A 24718-nucleotide genomic window follows, 5' to 3' on the forward strand; every position below is an offset into this window, starting at 1 on the left:
ATACCCATCCATTTACCTTTTGGAATATTTAAACATAAGAGTGGTTTGCTTTAGCACCCAATTTCAGACCAGCAATTTTATTTATTGTCCATTTTGGATGCTCACCTTTCGGCAAAAGGGGCTCAGGTGGTAGCTTTTGAACTTTATGCTGCGTTTATTTGTTGTTCTGCCCGTTTTCACTTGATTCAATTGTTGCTGTTTTTTTTACCAATGTTTTTGTGCTGTTTTATTGGTGCGTGCTGGCATTCATTAGCATTGAATGTCTAGCCGTCTGAAGTTTGCATATAAATTGTCTAATGGGGCCAGCGGGCATTGGTAATTGTATTTTATGTCGGGGGGACTCTTCTCTCTCCTGCAAAATCGCCCTGCTCAAATGACCATTTTGTTTTTCAAAAAGAGGAAGAGCAAAAGTCAAGTGTTGGCTCGGCCACAAAAAGGACATTACCGAATGCCCATTACTCAGCACAAATATTTAATGATAAAAAGAAACCGAGTACCATCCATTTCTCCCTCGTCAATTTTCTGAATTGACTTTTCAGCTTGGACCATCACTTCATAGCATTTCGATTCGCTGGCAAAGCCCTCGAATTAGGGCCAATGCCATTTGTCGATTTCAATGCGTATACGCAGTGTGGGCGCTAAAAGTTGTCGAGACCCAAATCACATTGGAATGCCTGTCATCGTGGCATTACTCAAAACTCGGCCAAACAAAGAGGTTCACTTAGGTCAGACCAGCTCAGACCGCTTCTTTTCCATAATTCCCCTTCGCTGGGTTCATAGTTTGCATCACTTCATTTGAGCCGAACATTTGCTGCTTCTTTTTACGACCCTGTAGTTTCGTATGTTTCGTGGCGTTAAGGGCGACGTGACGGAAATTTGAAATTTTAAGCTGAAAGGATACAAACAGGGACAGAAAAGTGAAAATATGTATTGAAGGGATTAAATTGGTACAAGTCGACCTTGCTTATACCCTTAAGTAAAATGCCTTTACTTTGTATGTGGTGGGAATAGTATTTTCCATACAAACGGCTTATATAATTATTAAGAAGGTCGTACAATGAAAAGATTAAAGAAGATTTAGTAATTTGGCAAGCTTTAATTGGCAAATATATATTTATTAAGTTATTGATTTGCAACTAACTTATTTTGCACTCTAACTTCAAGAATACCGATTTATTATTTCCGCATCTAAGGATACGCTTTATTGTTTTAACGAGAAGTTAAAAAGTTGTTCCCTTTGTTCTACAAACTTTTCCTGATTCCACTAACTTTTGCATCGAAACAATAGCCGTTCAATTTCTGCATTTGCCAAGTGTGTTCTTGGCCAACAAGTCGTTTGTCTAGCAGCTAACGAACCTCGAATGACGGGACGTTGCCATGTCTTCGGGAGAGATGGGCTTTCATCGGATGCCAGGACCCATTTTGTGAACTCAATTTGATTTATGTTAGTGTGTAACGTGCACGTTCCTTTTAGCCCAGCCTCTACACTCCACCATCGGTGCTATTCTAATTGAAAGGAACCATTCGGCGGAATTCGGGGTTTGTTTTCAATGAAGATAAATGGCCACAGTTCATGCACAAATTTGCAAGATTTAAAGCGGTGGAAAATGCTTGTTGCGCTTTGTAATTTATAATTAAAGTGAAAGCACAGCGATTATAGTTGTTAAACTTAGCATATTTATGGATTTTTTGCCTATAACATGGCTTTAATACTCTAATACATTTTGTTTAGTTAGTATACACGACCTAAAATATGCAAGAAGGAAAACAGTATACAAACGGCTTTAGCTACTGAATAGCTCTTTGCTTCTTTCTTCTTTGAGCAGAAAAGTGCGGAAAAACTCATACTTTCGTTTTTAAATCCTATTTCTCAGAAGAAAACAAGAGAGAACGCTATAGTCGGGTTGTTGTCCCGACTATCTAATACCCGTCACTCAGCTAAAGGGAGTGCGAACGCTGTGTCGGGTTGGTGTCCCGACTAATAATCGTAACTCAGCTAAAGGGAGTGCGAGGGAGATAGATATATAATTTTTGATTGCGTATAACTTTTTAATGAATGCACTATGGTCCGAGCGGCCGATTTTTTGGCATAAAGTCGAAATTTTTATGGTAATGTTTTGTATTTTTTATTTTAAATTCTTAAAGTTAATAGATCATACATATACAAACTTAAAAAAAAAAGTTTTAAAAGCTACACTAACGCTTTTTATGAGCTTTCAAAAGTACGCAATCGATCAGCTGCTTAGGACTAAGAAATTGGCGCCATAATAATTTATTTACGTTTGTGCAAAAAAATAAAACTTCTTTGTCCCGACTAAATTAAGTAAATTATGGAAATGAAAGATCAAGGTATGTAATATTTAGTGTGTATAGTACATTTATGTGTAATCTTAGTGTTCGACCTGTGTTTAATTTCCAATTTATGTGTGTTTTTAAAGAAAATTAATATTTGTTCCCTGTATTTAGTGGGATAAAACTAACGACCCGACGTCTGCCCACAAAAACTAAGTACGCCAGTTTGTACATATACATGTCGTTTTTCAGCGCTAATTAACACCTTTTCCCCGTTCGTCCCCCTTTTCACGCAATTCCACACTATTCAGGGACCTTAAAGTTTCTTCGTAGCGATCTCTAGGATATTTGGCGCAGCAACAATCGAAAATTTAATTTTTTTCGGATTGCATTTCTGTAAAAATTATCAATTACCACTTAAAAGATGATAAAACATCAAAAATAAATTAAAAAAAGTAGTTATTTTGAATCCTTCCTTGTTAAGCATTCGTAAGAGAAAAAAAAGGAAATGTCTTCCTTTGCTTATAATTCCGTTAAAAAAATTACAAAAATTATTGTGAGTGTGGGGTTTGAAAGATACAGACTTGCACTTTTTAAATGTTTTGAGTTACATTACATACGAAGAATCCGTTCGTCTGCAAAATAGGTTCAAAGTTTGCCAAAAACAGAATTTTTCCAACTTTAGTGTCCTTTTTTTTAGAATCCTTGGGTGTGAAAATTTTTTCGAGAGCACATTTAGAGCGCTGATTATTTAAAGCAAATAGGACTTTTAAGATTTCATCGAGGTATTTAAAAAAAGGTTAAATTTTATAACACAGTGTAGTATTATGAATTTGCTTGTATGGGAGGCAAAAGAGGGCGTGGTCGCACAGACTCAAAAATTTGTTTGCATACTATTCTTTGTAAAAAAACAGAATGTGTAAAGTTTGAAGTCTGTGACTCAATTTTTAGAGTTTATGCCAAAAAAATCGACTTTTGGACCATAGTGGAATGGTCCGATTTGAAAAATGTCTTCTACATTTCGATAGGTATAAATATACACAACAAAATTGCATTTATACTTCTCGGATATCTTTAAAGAGGTGGGCGCAGGACCCATTTTAAAATCGTTAGTGGGCGATTGTGGGCGTTAGAGGGGGCGTGGCGCTCGGCTAAAATAAACTTGCGCTGCGTAGGAAGCCAAAGAATATGTGTGGGAAATCTCAACCTTCTAGCTTTTGTTGTTTCTGAGATCTCAGCGTTCATACAGACGGACAGACGGACAGACGGACAGACAGACAGACAGACAGACAGACAGACAGACAGACAGACAGACAGACAGACGGACAGACGGACATGGCTAGATCGACTCGGCTAGTGACCCTGATCAAGAATATATATACTTTATGGGGTCGGAAACGCTTCCTTCTAGCTGTTACATACTTTTGCACGAATCTAGTATACCCTTTTACTCTACGAGTAACGGGTATAAATACGAAAAATTTCATGTAAGTGAAGGTAAGTCGGCAGGATATAAGAAAAATATGTTGTTTCATGTCCTCAGTCCGAAAATTCAATTCCATAATGCCTGTCGATGCAAAAGCCAAGTCCACCCTTTTAGTTAGTTTTTACGAGCCAAAGTGAGAAGATTTTGGTCAGCAGTTCACATTTTGCCTAACAGTTAACCCTGCTGTCCATTCGGTGGGTGTTTATTTTATTATTTGCTTGCCCAAGGGGCTGTTATCTTTAATTACACTAACGGTGGGTGAAACATTTTGCCTGGCAATTTGTACGCTCAACCAAACACCCCAAAAACATATTGACAGCTAGAGTTGTTTGCATCGAGATAAATAAATATCATATTTGTTAAACTCATGTCGACTCTCTACGGGAATGTCTGACCTTTATTGGTACGTTGTTAGCATATTCCTGTGAAGCCGTTTCAACATGGCTTTACGGAGCTTAAAGGCAATGTTTAAAAAGTGTACAAAAAATATTGTGTTGCATTTCTAGGGGACATTTTCCCGGAATTTCTTGCATTTCATATACACTGCCTTTTTTATAAATTCTTTTATATATATACACCCTTTAAAGCTGCTTACGTCGGTATTATAAACCAGTCGATGCTGTTGATCCTGAACTAGAAAAAATTTAAAATTTTAACGAGCTAGCATCAATTTCTTTGGGTTGCATATTGATAGAAAGTGAACTCAAAAGAAATTGCTCGGTAATTAAAAAAAATATCTTGTTCATTATTCCTATTTAAAGATCAAGGTTTTGCGCAATGGTTAATGTATTGAATTGAAAGTATTTGTTGCAGATGCTACAGGAAAGCAATAAAAAAAAAAAAAAAAATTTTTTATTGTAAAATGAATTTCAGGAATAACTAAGAAATTTTACAATTTTATTTTCTTCAGTCAGAAGCTTAATCTGGCTTAAATTTTTTATAAACTTCCAACAGTGCGTATGATTAATTTCCATAAAAATGTAAACCGCCCTAGTGTACCAATTATAGAGTTAAAGTGAAATAAATCCGAGGGTGCATGTTGCTAGGGGAAATATCATTACCAACGAATCATTCTAAGAACCATCAGCTTAATTCAATTCCATTAGTTTGATGAACTGAACTGCAAAGTGATGTCTTTTGTAAAACTACTACTAATTGTGAGTCCTTGTAGGTGTTTTTATTTATAGCTCAAGGCTCGGTTGAAAGTCAGAAGTCAAGGGGCAAAGCGACGAGAAATAACTTTATACTTTGCACTGATTTAGCTTCTTGTCTTGAACTTGGGCCAAAGTCATTGTAAGTTAACGGAAATCGTATCGTTAGCAATTAATTAAGGAAATTCAAGAACCGCACCACAATGGACCATAATGTGTTTCGTGTAAAAGTTGCCGCTCGGCGATTTATTATTCCTGCAAAACTCAAATCGACAAAGTTTCGCCCCCAGCACGTGCCACGAGATGTTTTTAAATTGTTGTATTTTTCACAAATACAAAATTTCCCGTCAGTTTGGATTCTGTTCTCATCGCGTGCGGTAGAAAATTCAGCCCTGTCCGAAACGGCTAAAAAATAAATACATATATATATATGGAAAACAAATAAGCTCTCATTCATAGCCACTTATATCTATTGGCGAACTGCTGTGTGAATTTTAAGTGATTGAAATACTGCCCCCGCGATTTGACAGCCCAAGGGAAATGGCATGCTAAATAAATAAATACGCCATTTGGAATATCAAGTGATTGCTTGTACAAGTGTTAAATGAAAGCAGAAATTGAGAAATATATTTCAGTTTTATTTTTGCCCCAATGGCTCAATGGGCTAGCTATTAGAAATTCCGTTACCCCTTTACGCTCAACTTAACTCGAAGCAAAAATTTCAACATTTTCGCAGAGCAATTGTAAACAAATTTATAAATATTCTCGTCCAATTTAGTTTATTGACGCTTTGCCTGAATTTTAAGCACACAATCATATGGTGCGGAATTTATAGAGCGATCTATATTTCTGCTAAGCATTCCTTTTTCCATTCGAACCATTTTTTAATTAAACTGCAAACGCTGTTGGTAAGTTTAATATTTCATTTTCCATATGAACAAATTGTAATAACAAAGTACCTTTAAATAAACATAAATATTTGAACTACTGGACATTAAATGTGGAGTGTGCCCAAACGAGATATTTTCATTCGATTCGTTTGCGCTCGATTGCGTTTTTCTTTAACTACATGGATTTGAATACCTCTTCAAATATTTATTTTCATAAATAAATAAATGTAATTCAACACCAAATATGCTCGTTTTATGTAATGGCTTAATTCAGGTATGAATACAAATTCAAGAGGCAAGCTACCAAAGCCAGTGATGTATGAATAACTCTTAAAATATGTATTTTCACAGATAAATAAATCTATCCCAGCATCAAAAATTTACGCTAACAAATGTCATTTAAAGTACGGAAAAAGCCACAATTGAAAACATAATACTCCATGACCACTTTATGTTTTTATAAGAATAATTCGCACTGAAGGATGTATTTTGTATAGGGCTTAGCGAAATTCTCAAAAAATCCGTTGCTATTCGGCTTTTTCTTTCTATCTCGTCTAAATTGAAAGGTTGTGTATTCACATAGTTTTCGTAAGCTCACCACATAGGTGGGATATACTGAAAAAAGCACAGCGTATAGTGGATTCTAAGGCTACTAGCTGGATTGTGGTTGGTTTGCAAAAGTCTTGCCTCTACTATTTATTTTGAGCTGCAGGTTCAGATTGTAAAGGTGGTGACTAAGGCGAAATCCCCTTTAAGCCACAGAAAAGCGCACGAAGTGAACACTTGAACATAATGAAATGAAACAAAATTAACATCGCAAAGCGTTAAGTACCGTCGAAGTTCGTGATGATGATGATATAAGGGGGGGAATGGTAGATAGCAAACAGAAATGTTGGCAACTTTAACGGTGGCAAAGACCTCGGGATGCCTCTGCATCGTTTGCATAATTTTCCATTCGAAACTTGCAAAGTGGGTTATGCGTTTTGTTGATTTTCCCGAAAAGTCCCGGGACGTGGATGGCAAAGCGCAGCTGGTTTTAATATTTGACTGGGCCCTTAACAACTTGATTATTAAACCGAATGTGATCAGCTAAGTGTAATGTGGCCCTGTCTGCAAACTTGGCAGTCTGTTTGCCTGATTTAATTATGCCTAATTAGCCTGTGCAAGTCTAATCGTCCTTGACTTCAATACTTGTCAAAATCCAACGCTGCACTGATGATTAAGTCTAATGGAGGGAAATCCAGCTGCCATTTAAAGAGTAATTTCCTCTTTGCATGCCGCATTTGCCAAGGCGTAATCTCTTGGAGTTCGTTGCTTTTCACCCCATTCTGGATCTTATTATTTTGCACAAATTAAGGCGTAATAAAAGGCCAGAGCCGAGTGATTCGGCAAAATCCTGGAAATATTAAAAGGACGAGGCCTAGCACGCAATTGATAATCCTTCGAGTTGGCCTTTCCTTAGAGCCTTGTTATTTATTGCGTCCCCATGAAAGCACCTTTAATTTGATCATGACTTTACAGTATACAGGCCTTTGTTGTCGCCCGCTTGACGGATTACAGGCAAAGCTATCGATTATGGCATCAAAGGGATTGTGACGAGGTACTTAAATTTCAAATAAAAATTACACAGACAACAAAATTATCAACCTCATTCGATTTCACTAAAGGAGTCCAATTGAAATTGCGTTTTAACCAACGTGGCACATTGCGTATTCCAATTATTTTAATTGCCGACGGCATTTTTTTAAAGTTGATTTTACCACTGATATTTTTCGTGTACACACAAAAAAAAAACACGTAGTGGTAAAATCGATATGCGCATGGTACATTTTTTTATCTCTCTCTTTTGGTGCTTCTTTACTTAAATAACGTTTAACGTTGACAATCTCAAACTTTCTCAATTTGAAATAGAGCGGGCATATCGAATTGAGGTGCCTGCATATCAAGTCAATAATTAATACCGCATAACATCGAATCGATCATCGTTTCATCAAATTTTTCTTTGGGTGTAGGTTATCCCACATAAAAGATTATGCAAAATCAAATCTATAAGACAACCTACTACCTAAGTTGGTGAAAATAATTCGGTAAAAATCTTGGCAAAAAATCTACTGCGTAGCTGTTTTCTTTTTTCACTGACAAACTTTAATCGGCAAATGCAAAGCAGTATTAAAAGATGTCAAAGTGTAAACACCAATAAAAGGACTTAGCGCACCACTCAATTTATAGGATAGATGGGATGAACAAAATTCGCGAGAAATTCTACTTTGAGCGAAGGGACGTAATTTAAATTACTTTTCACAGAATGCCGCGAGTTACCAGGAAGTCGTCTAAGTTGGCCACAAGTAGAAGGGAACTGGGACGCCAAGGAGCTTATGTAATCAAACATAAATCTGAATTCAGCGCAACCATAACTTGGCTGTCATTTGCCAGAAACAAAAACCGTCAAGTCCCCGGGGTCGCCGCAGTTATGGGCGTTTCTGATTTATCTGATTTATTTTTCTTAGAGCTGCTTTCGCCAGCGAGTGGGTTGTATAATAATAAATGTCTTGCGGTTTCAATGGTTAACTGTAAAGATTTCTGAAAATATCGGATCTCCGGTTGCGCAAGTAACCCCAGCTGCTCTTGAATGACTAGCAAAGCTATTTCCCCGATTGCTGTCAAATGGATTATGCAAAGTGTGCACTGAATCGACGCTCCTTGTGGAAAATTCCGGGTCAATCGAATGGACACTCCCTGATATATTTTTCCAGATATATGTATATACGTACCTCTATGATTAATTGGTGTCCAGCTTGGACGAACACGCTCTTTGACAGGTGTCGCCAGGATGTCGCAGCCCGCTGTTTTAGCGACCCGCCATAAAAATAAAAGGGGAGCCCATTTTGATTTATGATAGACTATTTCGTGTCTTTCTTTATGGTTGAAATAAACAAAAAACAAAATAAAGCAAGTTGAAATGAAAAATGCAATAATAAATTGCCTTATTTGTTTTTCCCCAGTCTTAAAGAGGACTTGAAATTCAAGCTGCAACATTTACTTTTACCCATGCTTTTTCTTCCGATGCCTAAGAATGAAGCAATACATTATGCAAAGCATTTGATATTTATTCTCTTGTTCTGAGAGCCTTCCATTCCAATGGCGAGTCATGCAAGATGAAATTAAATTCAAACTGACATCTAGAAATGTGCTTGTCAGCGATTATAAAGGAATGAAATATGTCGGATGCATGTGCCTCTTTAAATTTCTAGAACAATATTACTTCAAGTTGGCTGCTCAAATATTCGCAAAACGCACTGTTAACCACAGGTACTAACCTCTTAAAAAGATGAGGAACATAATAATCCTAAAAAGTTGTATGCAAAAGCTTATAAATTTCAAAGCAAGCACCTCAAAACTGTACAAAAATCTGTATTTAAAATAAGTTTATTATATATGCAAAAAAAAAGTTTTTTAAACTAAAGTCAAAGTTCACACATTTGCATGTCATCTCAAACTTTGTTTAAAACAATCAAGTATTCATTGCGAATATGGACAAAAAGTTTTAAATTAAAGCCGACTGCCAGGACAACCAACTTTGTCCTACAGTGCAAAAACATTCATATGGAATTCAATAAAAATTCACTTACAGTTTCTTGACCCAGGCGACAGTAGTCGCTTGTTGGATTTCCAACCCAGTTGAGAGGGTCTCTGGATTATGCTAATAATCTCGGTTCGACATTTTCAGACGAGTTCAGCTCGGTTCAGCTTTGGTTTCATCTGAGTAGATGATGTGCTCCCCGGTGTAATTGCAATGATTGTTATTTGATTTTCCCTTTATTAGCCGGTCCTTTACGGTCGTTGGGCTGTGGAACAAAGGACTTATTGTCGAGCCGGCATCAGTTTCGTTTATGGTTATAAGTTACTGGGCTCCGTGAGCCATCAATTTTGATGGCTAAGCCCACGCAGGCACATTTTGCTTGAGATGAGCACCAAATGCCGGAAAAACTGTCACCCATCATCGAGGTTAACGTTGCGTGTCCACGGCTAAAGCATCTTGGTACTCTCCTCCCTTTGGGGATCCATTATGGCCATCAATATACGCACATGCCTGCCAATCTGCTTTCGTTGCCAACTTTTCCATTATCCAAGGCGAACAAAAAGTTTCGGGGGTAAATTTGGCTTACTCGATACTTGAATACCGTATCACCTGCTAATCTCCAAAAAGCATTTACCCGCACATTGAATATTATATGTATGTGTATGTTTACACAAGGGTTGATCAAACTGCGTTTGATGATGCGAAAGGATTTTATTTCAGCCCATTTTTGAAGCATACATTTTGGGGCTGTTTATATCGGCTCATTGGGTTTTTCACATTTGCTTAACACAACAGTGAATCCATAATCCGTGCTTACTATTTTTTCTATAATTCATTTTAATCTTGTTTGGATGGAAAATGTGCGTGAGCTTAATATAGAGATTAATTATAATAAATTAAAATAATACACAATACACGATGCACTTTCTGCCAACTACCCATTTGATTATGTGAACAAAGAGCTTACAATATTATCCAAACCAATTAATTTTACTTTGTTGCTTAAATTTGTTGACCTGCTAACAATAAAGCTAATGTGTCTGTGTGTACGATATCCCAACAAACCTGTTGGAAAAGCAAACGAAGTCATTGACTGATGACTGCTGGCAACTGTCTGATGGTAATTGATATCCCACCATATGTCGGGAATTTGAATAAAAGCACGCGCACCCCTTACTCAGATATCGAGGGATTGTATTGGTACTCTAATGTATTTCATATATTTTAAGAAGAAATTTATGACCGGCCGAGTTTGTCTAGTCATTGTTTTGGAAATTGTATTATTGTATTGTTTTTTGAAAAAAGTCGACAGCTTGCTATTTCTCGATATTCAATTTGTGTTGTCCCTTCAAAATATAGATATTATCGAAACAATATTGTCAAAATACCGAAAAGATCGATAATTATCAAGATCTTATCAAATGCCTAAATAATAATATTTTTAGTGGGTATATCACAGTCGAGCTATAGCCTGTAAAATACGTTTCACTTACTTTTATTAACTTGTCGCCTGAAATTGATATTTATCAGATTTCTAAAAATGTTATTTGTTTATTTGTCTCCCCCTTTTTTTTTTAGCAGATTCTTGTGGCGCCATTTATTTGCATAATTAAAGCCGTTCGGTTTGATGGTGGGCGAGATTAGGAGTCGCTCAGATGATGGCAGGTAAGTCACGGTCTATTTATATGGGTCTATACTGGGAATGGGGGCCAGGGGGCCTAATTTGCAATGCAAATCGAACCGAATCGATGTAGTTTGAAAGCGGTTAACAAATTTATGCGACTGGCGCATGCGAGAAATCTTTCTCTGTCTCTCAATTGATTGGGTTCGGCTTCGTTAAGTTTTGCCACCCAGTTCTCTGCATTCCACTGGGAATTCCTGATCGAGATAAACTTTGTTTTGGCAGCTCAACAGCTGGCCAAGATGCTGGCTCTAAGCCAGTCGTAAAAGCGCTCGTAAAATCCCATTGTCAGGCACATAAAAAAAACCTAGGCGACCACGCAAACAAATTAATTGCTAGGGTCTGCCAATAAACATCCCGAAGCGGAACTAGTAACTATGAACCAATTAGGGGAATAATTAGTGCTGCGGTAAACGAGAAATGTATAGGACAAAGGACAAACAGCCAGCCCCGTATTTGTAATTAAAAAAGTTTTTTCCGATCCACTAGCCATGTTTTAGTCATAACACAAGTGACATTGATAGAAAAAAGCTGGGTTTTTTTTGTTATCAATATTGCAAATGGCCAATTCTTTAAAACCTTCAACAATACACTGGTTTCATATAGTTTTGTTTCTCTTTTCAACTTTAAAATGTCAACGTTGACAGCCGCTTATGAGCCGCTTATGAGCAAATTAAAAAATAATTTTTGTAAAACTAGAAAAAAAAGCATTTACAACTGGCAAAAAAAAAACAGTAGCATTGTATTTAGATGCATATTCCGGGAAATGTCATAGTAAGCAATATAAACCAACAACGGCTTTGTCGCATTATTAGTTTTCTTTTTTTAAGTATAGTGAGAATTATTTATTAAATTTTTTTGGTTTTAATTAAATTAATTAAAATCACTAACTTAAACGAAAAAAAATGTAACAGCCAATTAGGTTTTATTACCAGTTCATAATAATAAACCTTATTAAAAGCAGCATTATAAATTTAAAAGCTACTAATTAAGTGGAAAATCCGTCAACTTTATTGACTTTAAATTGCATAAATTCGTAGCAAAATTGCGCAGTTCGGTTGACTTCATTAAAGCCTAAGATAAGATTCTACCTTCATGATTAAAGCATCCACAAAATATTCAGTCCCCTACGTCACATGTACGGGCCATAAAAGAAAGTACGGAAGCGTATGGGATAAGCACGGTCCATATCCAACCAATATGAACACGTTTTTACGACCGGGGCCGGCAATTTATTTCACTTGGCTAGCCATGGAGTGTTTTTTGCGCGAGGACAATTTGCATTTCCCCTTGTGCACTTATCTAAAATGCATTTATGACGTGGGCTGGGCAAATATGTAATATCGGCGGAGCTTTAACTTTGGCATTGACATTGGCATTGACTTTAAGCCCCGTGGATCAATGGGGGTGCCCATATATCGCCAGATAACAATATTGCATCTCTCAAGTGCTCCAGCCAAGAACAGTCGCTTTTTTCCGCAGTCTAGAGAGCTTGGCAAACACTCGAGCATCTTGTGCATCAAAATGAGATTCAGCCGGATAACGATAACTTTGGCGTATGACTTGGTAATCCACTTATTAACAAATTGTCCTTGGGGTAAATTGTGGGGAAAAGGCGAATGACCAGAAAACTTTTGCAGCACGATAAGTCACTGGGCTAGAAAAACTTTGCTCGAGTCGAGTTTAGACAACTTTAGTTGAGCTCTCTACATCTGCTACCAGAATGCACAAAACTTTTCTGCACTTCCTTTTCCGCCCACAAAACTCATCGCAAACAGCGGTTGCTCTTTTAAAAATAAATATTCACAAAAAACATTTTATGTAAGTGCCTGAGGATGTATTTATTTGGTTACCAAAGATTTTTAATTGCATCAATTATTTTATAAAATTAATCGTAGATTTTCCATGTTATTTTCATTTCTTGGCTTGTATTGCCAAATTATTTAATTTCACCCAGTGGGCTTGAATTTCATAAGAGTTTAATTCTCGCACATGAAGAGGTGAAAATGAAAATTGTAGTAATTTAACAGGGAGAAGCAAAGTTATTCAATTGTTATTCCAAGTGCTTTTTATTTGTATTATTATTTCTCCCTTTTACGCCCTGTAATTAGTTTATTGCTGCCAAAGCAAAGCATTTTTGTGCATAGTCCAACTATCTACATTCGGATGGCAATTAAAATAATTTCATTCTCGCTACGCCTACATTTAATTTAGCAATTTCTTAAGAGCCAGGTGGCAGAGCAACAATTACAACGAAAATGAAAGGTCCTCCTAGAATGGCAGAGCTAAAATAAAATATACATTTCTAGCTTCAAACTATTTTTTTAAAAGGTAGCCCAAAGGATTTCCAAAGGTTTCCCAAAGGGAAATTCAAAGAGTTTTGTTTTCGTTTAACTTATATATTTTGTGTAGAATTTATTTAATCATTTTGGTTAGAGTAGTCAGGCTGTAGTCGGTGGGGACTTTAAAAGTGGGCCACAAAGGTGTTGGGGTCAATCACTCGGGCGACCTCCCAGGGGTGGACAACCGAGGGTCCTGGAATGCGGTTGTAGGCATCTGAAAGAACAAGGATTGAAGGAAGGAAGGAGGTCAATCTGCAATCTGGTGACAGTTCCTCTCAACTATTTTCCCCAACTCACCGATTATCTTTTGGATGGCCGTCTGGGCATCCAGCAGCTGAGTGGGCGGGGCGGGGGCGGCGCTGACAAGGATCAGGCAGATGGCGATGAAGGCAATAGCGGCGACGAGGATTTTCGACATTCTGGGGCTTTGGTTTGGTATTCTGGAGGTTGGCTTGGAGTCTAATTGAATTTGCTGCGGTCGCAGCTATTTATACTTGAAGAAACCGGGATGAATGGAAAGGCCAGCATCGCGATAAAGAGAGAAGGAAGCACCTTGTTCTCAAGCAGCTGTTTAGAAATTGGATTTCTTGTTTTGATTTCGCTGCCCAACAAAATTTCTATGGCGATATATTTAATCCGGGGAATGTCCGCACTCGAAGAGGGCAAACAAGTTTCGCAAAAGAACAAACGATTTGAGCCGCGAATTTTAAACACCTTGAAGGAAAGCATAACAATGCAGAATAATTTTCAAAGAAGTTAATGCTAATATTTTAATCTTTTTGAATATTAATAGTTTAGCTAAAGGTTGCATTTTTGATTAACTTCTTTAAATCGTGTTAGTAACCTACTTACAAATTCATAGTTGAATTAGATTATAAACGCTTACATTATAAATTGAAATATAATATTTTTGGTTGAAAAATTATTAAATTAAATTATTATATAATTATAACTAATTCGAAAACTCCTCTGGCTTACTGTACTATCATTTTACATGAATACTTTCTAAATTATAAAAAAATTATAAATACTTTATCATTGTCTCTCAAAGCTAGGTATCAAATAGTCGACACCAAGAATTCCACATGATATCAAATAAAATAGTGTGTGTTTTTCTAGAATATATTTGTCATAACACAAATGTTTTGCATATGACAGTTCATTGTACGAGTGTGGCTAAAAAATCTCTGTTTATGTTTTGCTCTGTGATCTCTTCTTTTATTTGTTGTTTGGGCATTTCCCACTACCCCAAAAAATACGTCGGCCACATGAAAGGGACAAATAAGAGAATCGTTGGGTTATTTGTCGCCATTTGCCATTGGCTTTTTGATGCTGATTTATAAACAAACCGGTTCGCTTAATTTGCCGCTTGGACGCCGGCCAAAAGAAAGTAAAATTTTTCGATTCTTTTTCGTTTCATAAATAACCACAACTTGGGAATTCCTTCCTAGCCTGGCGGCAAATTAACGACAAGAATTCAAAGCAAAATTTATGCTAAATTCTTTGCCAGCGTCTGGCGTTGTCTATGGAAATTGATTGGAATTCGAATTTGAGCGGAAGGAGGAGGCTCTTTTTTTCTGGCTCGTATTTAGTAATCAGTTTAAGACGTGTTTCGCAACAAACAGACGTGTAATGCAAACACGTGCCCCATTGACAAGATTGTTAAGGGGACCTATATATTCTGATAAATGCGTGTCTACCCTTAGGATGTTTCCAACCGAAGGCTCCGCCTCTCCGGCAGACACATGCCAATTGTTCACGGAAATATGTAGGTACATTTCGGTGGATGGGTGGCTAATGAGGCACCCGTAAAGCCTCTTATCTCCGCATTTATTGGCCTGTCGGAACCGCAAATAATTGTGATCTATGGCATCGAACGAGTGCGAGTTCATATTAATAATAATAACAACACTGAGCTCGCTACTTAGCTCTATTCATAATTTTTTCGATTTGTGCTCTTTTTTATCTGCATTTCTGGTCGTTGAATTAGGGTCGTGTGCAAATCGGACTCCCATACGGCACCCTATTCATGGTAATATGTACAGTGTACACATATATTACCTTTGTGTATTCAAACCCCGGGAAGAGCGAGTAAAAACATGGCAAACGAGTGAAAATGGCTAAGAAAGAGCTAAGCGTAAACATGTTACCCCAGGGCTTTTTAAATTATGTGCTAATAAATTGGTATATTTCTTCATAGACTTCCTCCCATGGGATATTATGATGCTGATGCTCAAAAGAGATATGTGTATACACGCGCGTTTATAATTCCATGTTGTTTGCTTTGCCAAAGGCATCTAAACGTCGCGTTAAAGTAATTTGCGAAAGGATTATTCAAAAAAAAAAAGATGGTAGACTCAAAAACGACATTGAGTGTTACTACATTTTCATAATTTGATGAATGAATGTCAAATTGCGATAGCCATTAACGTATAATTTATTATTTATTTAAACGTTGCGTATGCGTAATATGCGAAAGAATTATAACAAGAAAATAGAAGGTGCATTCAATTGAGATTTACGCTATTTTCATAATTTTATAAAATTATGATAGCCATACAATCTATTTTTGGAATATTATGTTGCTGATGCCCAGGAAAAAGAAGTTGCATTAAAAAACGACATTGTGTTTTATATTACTTTAATAATTTCATAAAATTTTAATAACCATACAATTTGTTATTGGGTTATTATGTTGCTGATGCGCTAATAATTTCACGCACACGTTGCGTATGCGTAATAAGCGAAAGAATTGTGTCAAGAAAATGGAAATTGCATTCAAAAAACGACATTCAGTTTTAAACCATCTTAATAATTTAATAAAATTTTGATAACCATACAATTTATTTTTGGAATATTATGTTGCTGATGCTTAAAAGTGATATGAGTGAACAAGCGCGTTTATAATTTTACGTTAAACGTTGCGATGCGTAATATGCGAAAGAATTATGACAAGAAAATAGAAGGTCCATTAAAAACCCTGCATTCAGTTTTACACCCTTTTTGTAATTTGATGAATATTTTACAAATTACGACAGCAATTAGCATACAATGCAAGCAAAGAAATCTGAAAAGAAAGCAAAGTTAGAGCGAATAAAGATAAATGATTATACGTGCGTAATTAAGAGACTCAGCTCTGCGTAATTAATTCGGCCATCGTCTCTCTTTTCCCAAGAGGTTTGATCTGTCAGGAAAATATGTTCAATTTAATTAGGTACAAGTACCTTCTACTTGATGTTGATTAATGAACTGGTTTGTCCATGTTTCCTAGAAAACTCACTGGTGCATTTTAATTAGACGCGAAAAATGAGGAAAAAATTTTTCTCAAAATTCGACAATAATTGAATTTTTAAAGCTCATATATGTCTGCATGTGCCGACACACTTCTTATTAGCTTACATACATACTTCTTAAATTAGATTTATTACCTTCGTCAGGAACGTGCCTGTATTGATGGATTAGACACTCAGCTGGCAGGTGAATATTATGCTATAGAAAAGTTAATTTTCTTTGGAACTTGCAAACATTAAAAGTTTTCCTTCGAATATTAAGTTGAGAGAAGTTTCCCTGGTGGGAAAAATTGGCGGTAACGTGTTAATAGCATCTCCCTGGACACAAGCAAAACCACTTAGCAATAATAGATCGATTCCATGGGGATATAAATTTAGCTACACAGAGAAAATTATCACGTTTAAAAATTCACAGCACAGCACTGAGAATAAGTTTTACTTATTGAGTTAATATCAAAACTCGTTATTTGATTAAATATGCGATGAAATGTCCAGTTTGCGTTTAATAAGCTATTAGCTAATGTGGTCCCAATTCCCTTATATATTACCAATATTAATTGTTTTTATATATTTCTTTATTTGTAATTTGAAATAATACTTTATAGTGGATAAAATCCATTAAATTGCAAACATTTTTGAGCCCGAGACTCAAGTCGGATCAAACAAAAAGTTTGTTTTTTTGTTGCTGTAAACAATTAAAAATGTATCCAATATCAATATTTCTTCATCTAAAAAAAAGGATCTTAATTAAAAAATAATCAATCAATTTGAGTCCAATTTAATCGAATAATTTTCTCTATGTAAAATACCAGAATTAGCAAGACAAAGTTTTGGTAGTCGCTTTTCTTGATTAGAGAGTTTATGACTGATGCAGAACACGCGTTTAGTTTAAAATATACTGTAGTCAGAACGGCAAACTGCAAACTCATTTCATTAACTCAGGAAAGATGTTCAAAGAAGCCGGATTTAAATATGGTATTTATGCTTTTAGTGAAGATATATGTTAACCTTTTAACACAAAATTAAATGGCAGAGAAAGCGTTCTTCTGTTGGTGTGAAAACAAGAAGCTTTTATACAGAACATAAAACACAGAGCAATTATTCCGTTTATCGTATTAATGTGTTGTTGCGATTAATTAAGCTTATCCTGGCAGAAAAGTGATGAATAAGATTATTGAATATTTACCTGACGCCAATGCAATCAAATTAAAAATTAAATATTTTTCTTATTGTTTGGCCGGAAAAATTGAATTTTGTGTACAATACGTTTTATTTTTGTCAACGATGATTATCTTCTGATTTCATAAATGAATAGGGGTTGCCTTGGTGTCAGGGCCTTGGTGACACCTTGCTCAAATTACATTGGCTTAATTATACCTGCTGCTATTAAATAAGAGGGTATTCTGTGTTCTGCCAAAAGTATTTAACAGGAAGTGGATATGCCCATTTTAATTAATGGATATTTTAAAAGTCTTTCACATATACATAATTATAACATTTTCTCCTTTTATGCCACACTCATTGACTTTACGAAAAATACTCTTAATTACCAAAGGAAAAAAGAACATATCATGTGCGCTATTTAAACCATTTGAGTTCTCCTTTGGATTTTTAAAAACGTTCCTTTTCAACACTTTGCCAAATTTGTTTGTTATTTATATAATAATAAATTATTATGTCGAAAGCTTTAAATTCAATTGTTCGCTGAAAATTAAATGATATTGAGAACCTAGTGCAAGGAAATGGGTGCGTAGGTGAGCGAGTGGGTGGGCAAGGGGCATCCAGCTACCTCGATAAGTTCAGGATAATACATATACGTACATGTTCGTATGTTCGCTGTTTTCCAGGAGGCTTAAGCCCTTGCCAAGGAGCATATGCTGGCTGTTTGTCTTTGGGATGCGACATTCATGCATAATTAATCACTCTGTGACGCCGCCGGGAGTTGAATTGTGTCTTGTCGTGTTTTATATGCCAGTTGACATGGCCGTGCTTTTTTATCACTGCCACAGAAGCCTAGCCGCTATATTTATCTTTTTTACTCGGGACACCCGGACCTCTGTCGCTGCAATCTGGCGTCATAAACGATTCGGTGCGAGCCACGTTAACAGGACGAGCAAAAAAGGAGAGGAAAGGACCAAGGAGGTGAAAAGCTCGTGCCGGTAAAACGATGTTAATGTCAAGTAGATCCCCAAGCACGTCTTCCTGCGATAATTGTTGACGTAAAGCATGCCGAAGAGCAACAGTAATGCAGACAGACAGACACATGTCCACAAGGAGAAACGAAAGCTTAAGGTTTAAATCTTACATTAAATAATAATTTAAAATATTTTTTACATTAGTGGAAAAAAAACGTATAACATTTTCCAATCATATTGTAGGATTTTTACATATGCTATATAAGTTTTAGCAAAATAAAATCGAGCCATGAAGATCTTTCCTGTAGTCAAGGGACCATTTTTTAAGTCTATAATAATGGAGTATTACAAATTGCATATATTATTTTTTGCAGTGTCCTGAAACATGGTAAGTGACATGCTGAAAATCGAGCCCATTAGCGCGGAAATTTCTCGTGGTGGCCACTGTACATAATTGAAATAAATATCAGAGTCCTTGGGTGGGTCGACATTTTTGAGGTGGCACTTTATTGAAATAGGTTTGTTTGCTTATTTGAAGGCAAACACGAACAAAGTGGCTGGAAGCTCTTGTACTGGGAATTGATTTAAATGGAAATATGTACATTGAAATAATACGCGGCATTTGGTGACTTCGGCAGTGTGAAAGCCAGACTAAGTGCTGCGGAAAAAGAGGAAAACACAAAGTGTTGAGTGGTTGATGCTGAAATGTAAGAAGGCATTTCTCAAATTAATGCGCACAACAGCGGGGCGGAAAAATTAAGCAAATCACGTAATTTTTATTTCGCCGTGTTCAGAAGTCAAGACGACACGGTTTTTGTTTCAAGCGGATGCTTTCCGGTGGGTGGGCCTATATGCAAAATCCTATGTTTTTAGCCCTCTTTTATTGCAAACACGCGCGTAAGGGTGCCGTTAAAATTGCGACGGTACTTTCTGAATTTTGGTTTTCATTTTTGCATTTTTCATGGACTTATGATTTATGAATTTTATTTTCTTAACACTTTTTTATTTGCCACCCATTTTCTTGCGCATTTCAAAAACCGCGCCCTCTTTGCAACCCTGTGCTCGCTATCGATTGCCCACGCGCACGCGCACAACTATCGATAGTCGATGACAAACAGCTGTGTACCTATACTTATCCAATATGGCTGCAAGTAAAAAAATTGTAACGCTGTGAAAAATTGCAACTCAAACTGCATTTTCCGCTTGAAAATCTGTTCAAAAAGTGCCAGGAATGTGAAATTGTGCAAGGCGAAGTGGAAAACTTCCGGAAAAACGAAAGCGCGCAAAGAAATCGACGAGAAAACGCGAAAAACGAAAAAGTCGCCGGGTGCCCCGCCAAAAAAAGAAGACTCCCCCGCCTCTTGAAAAAAAAGAAACAATTCTCTGTGGGAAAAAGGAAGCGAGTAAAAATAAATAAAAACCTGCAATGGAAGCCGACATAACGCCCCTGGCGGAAACCAACGGAGAGCAGCGGGAAAATCCGCAGGAAAGTGCTGCGAACGAGAATGCGGAGCAACAGGAGCGACCGGATTTGGCCAAATCCCTGGATTCCGCCGAAGATGGCGTCTCCGGAGCCGTGGGCCAGATTATAGATTACCTCGAGGTGCGACTGAAATGAAAATTAAAAACGCTTTACAGCCCTCACTAAAAATCATTCCTTATATTTTACTTATTTTCCAGGACGATGCTGGCGCTGCAAATGCGGATCAGGACGCGGAAATGGGCGAGGCCGAGTATCTGGATGGCGAGATGCCGCCGGAGGAGGAAACTGAGCCCCAGAAAGCCAATGAAAGTGGCCAGGAAGTGAGCAATAAAACGGTCGAAGAGGAAACTGCAGGCGAGGAGGAAGTCTCGAAGGAAAAAAGCGGAGGAGAAGGAGAAAAAGGCACTGAACAGGAGAAGGAAGCTGCTCCTCTAGATGAAGATCAAGATCTAGATGGTAAAGGCAAGTCGGCTCCAAAAGATGGAGAAGAAGCCGATCCCGAAGGTGAAGAGGCAGCTGAGAAGACCGGCGAAGAAGGCGACGAGGAGGAGGAAGAGGAAGAAGAGGATCCCACCGAGGAAACCGAGGAGGTTGACGCAGAGTTCGAGAACGCCAGCGATGCCGAGGGCGAACTAATCACCGGCGACGAACCCGGCGAAGCTGCCGACGGCGTGGCCCCCGCGCGGGAGCGCAAAAAGGAGGAGCCCGTGGACGAGAACCAGTGCCGCGTGTGCACCAGCAAGGAGGAGCTAGTCTGCCTGTTCAAGAAGCAAATCGATGCCACGCCCGCGGACATGCTGCTGGTCATCTGCCCCGGTGTCTCGATTCTGCCCAAGGACTTTATGCCGCAGTTCATTTGCACCAAGTGCATGGGCAGCCTCACCATTGCCATACAGTTGCGCAAGCAGCTGGAGGCCACGGACCAGGATCTGCGCAAGCGCCTGTCCCGCAGCAAGAACAAGGTTCGCCGGCCCCGCGGCTACGTGGTCATCGATGCACCAGTCACTGATTCCAGCGAGGATGAAGATGAACAGGACGATGAGTTCAAGGTATCGGATGTGGGCGGCACAACGAGTGCCGACAGCGATTCCGTGGACTCCGATGACAGCAGTGAGCAGCAGAAGAAGAAGGAGAAGAAGAAACCGGGCCCACGGGGACGTCCGCGAAAAAAGCCGCTTAAGCGGAACACGGACAGCGAGGGGGAACCGTCTAGCGCCCCGAAGAAGAAGTACCAGCCCACGTCGGTGGCTGCCGTGGGTCCGTTCGAGTGCCCCAAATGCGACTTGACCTTCTCGCGCAAACAATCCTACGTGCTGCACCGCAAAACGCACGAGAGGATAGAGCATGCCTGTCCCATCTGCGGCAAGAAGTTCAAGGTGGAGTGGGCCTACAAGACGCACATGCAGCGGCACGAACAGGAGCGCGCCCACTTCCGCTGCGAGCTGTGCCCCAAGATATTCCGCCTGCGGGCGGAACTGAAGCACCACATGGCCCAGCGGCACGATGAGCACGGGTTTATCTACGAGTGCAAGCGCTGCCAGCGCACCTTCCTTACGCAGCAGCGATTGCAGCGCCACCAGGCCGCCGGTTGTCAGCGGCACAAGGAGGAGGGCGGTCGCATCAAGGAGGAGACCGTACGCATCAAGCAGGAGCCGCGCATCAAGGAGGAGCGCATGGGCCACGGCTATTCGCAGGGCAGCAACAACAGCAGCATGGGCAAACGACGTCCCGGGGAGGGTCGTGATTTATTCAAGGCGGTGGCCCCACCGACCACCACCTACTGGAGCGACAGCTTCTCGGACTAAATTGAAGGTGCGGCGGCGATTCGAGGACTTCTGGTTTAATCAACGATTTTAAGTTTTCCCCTAGCTGTAGGAAGAATTCAGTGCAAATAAATCACATTTGTAATAAATACAAAATAAAATAGGCGGAAGTTTTAAATACTTGTAAACTTCGCACACTAAGTAAGTAAGCTAAAAGTAAAATAAAAGTTCGATTAATGGCAAATTGTGAGTTTCTGATTTCAGTTTGCTCCAGTTTTACGTGCGTTTTCAAGGATTTTATTATTAGTTTTTACCTCTAGCAAATGCGTTTCAGGTGAACGATATTTAATTGATATTACATTCTTCGATCGATTTGTATCTAGGTATAATAAAATCACGCACCCGAAATGCTGATATTTGATATATCGTAGTTAAAACTAATTGATATTAAAATGATTTTTTGGTAGGAACAATTTTGATGCAAATAAACTCAATATCTTAGATTGGAAATGAAATACTTTATACTGCCATTAAAACAAGAGAGAACGCTATAGTCGGGTTGGTGTCCCGACTATCTAATAATCGTAACTCAGCTAAAGGGAGTGCGAGGGAGATAGATATATAAACAATTTTGATTGCGAATAACTTTTTAATGAATGGTCCTATTTGAAAAATGTCAACAAAATTGCATTTATACTTCTCGGAAATCTTTAAAGATGTGCGCGCAGGACACATTTTAAATTCGTTAGTGGGCGATTGTGGGTTAGTCTACGAGTAACGGGTATAAAAATTATCAAATTGGAAAAGTAACCTTTAACATTTTGACCCACTAAATTGTTCAAACATTTGATTTTCATTTATGTTGCACATGGAGTTTACTATAAAGTATTAAAAGTTCGCGGGCTAAACGACCCTCGTAACACAGGGCAACGCAGCTTAGAGACCCTAAAAGGCTGCCTTTAAAGTTCTTTTAATTGGATGCTAAAGCTTTGGTGTACGAAATGGCATCATTTAATGCTTCTTTAGAGAACAATTTCGCTAGTTGGCCCTAACATGAGTGTTTAACTGCTGGGATTATGCCTGCAACCTTAACCCTGGTGGGTGGCTTTTGAGTTGAAAACAAAATGGCAGCCAACAGATGGTTAATACAAGTATGTTCATTTGGCAAAAAACATAGAGAGAGCTCTACCACAAAAATGTGGTTGCTAAACAAATGTTGTGGGGGTGAAAAGCGGCTTAATTTTGAAACAAAATAAATGTGAGTTGGGAGTAGCTTTAAAAGTTTTCGTTTTTAGCATTTTTAAGGATTTTAAACTTTCAATGGATACTAACTTTCGATTTTACCCTTTTCTTAGCCAAGTTTGTTTTTAAAAGTATTAAATAATAAATACTAAATCGAGCTAAACACTTTCTTTACTTAACTCTTAAAAGGGGTTTTTAAGAGTTTTTCCTATATTTTAAGTTTTGTTAAATCTTAAGCCAAGGATTATTTGCCCCTCCGAAATCCATTGCCCAAAAAAGTTAATTAAAATTTAGAGGAAACCGCACTGGCTCAACTTGAACGTTTATTCACAAAGCAATGGGGAATTGTTTGGGCGGGGATTCCAACTCGAATATGAATTTGCGGGAATGCTGTTGCTGGAGAAGAATGGCGTTCTTTTGTTGGTGCCCCTTAGAAGTGGTGAATGGAGTGGTAGCTGGGCAGGTGATACGAGACCGAGGATACCGGATGGTGGGCAATCAAAGGAGCGTGGGCGATGAGCGGTGCATGCGATATAATGGGGGCATGGTGCACCAAAGTCGGGGCGGCGATGTAATGCGAGTGGGTTACCAGGGGGGCGTGGTAGCCCAATCCCAAGGACAATCCCCGCTTGGCCTTCACGGAGGACTCTTGCTGCTCCTCGGCGGCGGGAGCGGGTGCGGCCAGGATGCAGGCAGCGCTGGCGATGAGCAGGAGCAACTGTTGCGTCAGAGGAATGTTTCATTAGCGTTTAACGTGTAAAAGGTAGAAAATGGGAAAAATGTTAGAAATTCTTGTGCGAAAAATAATGTTCTTCAACATTTTCTAATTATTTACTGAACTATGTGCCAAGCTTACAGTGAATTGCATTTTGTTGGTCTAAAATATGATTTATGTTCGTCGCAACTTGAAGCTGTTTCCGCGCTGGCTTTAATTCAACTAACGATGCTGGCAGTCAGAACGACTTTATTTATACCGTTTGCCAGTTAGAAACTCACTCAAAACTAAGTCAAACGCACTCATTAGGCAAAAGCTATTTAGGCCCAAAAATAAAGAAAAATCGAGCAAGACACGCATCGAGAAAAATATGCCCACATCAAGCCAAAATTGCACAAGCAAGCCAAGCGACTCAATGTAAATGTGAATGTGAGTATTCGAGTGGGTCCGAGTGTGTCCGAGTATCGAACAGAACGACGCACAGCCAGTCCACATAAATTGTTTTTTAATTCAGCAAATTATTTGGAGTACTCACTCTGGGTGTCAATTGCCACAATAATTTATCAGCAGCTGCTGTTTGTTCATCTCAATTATGTGGAGCCACCAAATGCCAAAACCATTAAAATCAATAATATCGTTCTAAGAGTTACTGTTTGAGGTGCTTTTGA

At 38.3% G+C, this 24718-nt stretch overlaps 4 protein-coding genes across 7 annotated transcripts in view; 2 read left to right on the top strand and 2 right to left on the bottom strand.

Annotated features, from left to right (window-relative positions):
• The window catches only part of LOC108058811 (G-protein coupled receptor dmsr-1), a 41004-nt gene that overhangs the window by 6191 nt on the left and 10095 nt on the right, over positions 1-24718 (top strand). For 2 of the 4 annotated variants that reach the window (XM_017143752.3, XM_070213663.1), the window contains exon 2: positions 10981-11064. The gene's annotated coding sequence lies outside the window, so the exon portion shown is untranslated. Of the gene's footprint in view, positions 1-5314; positions 5838-10977; positions 11065-24718 lie in introns of those variants that run through there. The other 2 variants (XM_070213662.1, XM_070213661.1) reach the window with 2 other exon arrangements.
• On the bottom strand, positions 13470-13898 carry LOC108058813 (uncharacterized). Its single transcript, XM_017143755.2, has 2 exons — positions 13720-13898; positions 13470-13636 (listed from the first exon to the last, which is right to left on the bottom strand). Exons 1-2 carry the CDS (start codon positions 13838-13840, stop codon positions 13545-13547), a joined length of 213 nt encoding a protein of 70 aa, XP_016999244.1. The 5' UTR covers positions 13841-13898; the 3' UTR covers positions 13470-13544.
• LOC108058808 (zinc finger and BTB domain-containing protein 41) lies at positions 19967-22337 on the top strand. Its single transcript, XM_017143748.3, has 2 exons — positions 19967-20450; positions 20528-22337. The coding sequence occupies exons 1-2, from the start codon at positions 20274-20276 to the stop codon at positions 22133-22135; spliced, it is 1785 nt and encodes a 594-aa protein (XP_016999237.2). The 5' UTR covers positions 19967-20273; the 3' UTR covers positions 22136-22337.
• Positions 23655-24268, bottom strand: LOC108058812 (uncharacterized). Its single transcript, XM_017143754.3, has 2 exons — positions 24192-24268; positions 23655-24053 (listed from the first exon to the last, which is right to left on the bottom strand). The coding sequence occupies exons 1-2, from the start codon at positions 24201-24203 to the stop codon at positions 23766-23768; spliced, it is 300 nt and encodes a 99-aa protein (XP_016999243.2). The 5' UTR covers positions 24204-24268; the 3' UTR covers positions 23655-23765.

Source organism: Drosophila takahashii, chromosome 2R (genome assembly GCF_030179915.1).
Source record: "Drosophila takahashii strain IR98-3 E-12201 chromosome 2R, DtakHiC1v2, whole genome shotgun sequence".
In the NCBI taxonomy this organism is placed as follows: Eukaryota; Metazoa; Arthropoda; class Insecta; order Diptera; family Drosophilidae; genus Drosophila; species Drosophila takahashii.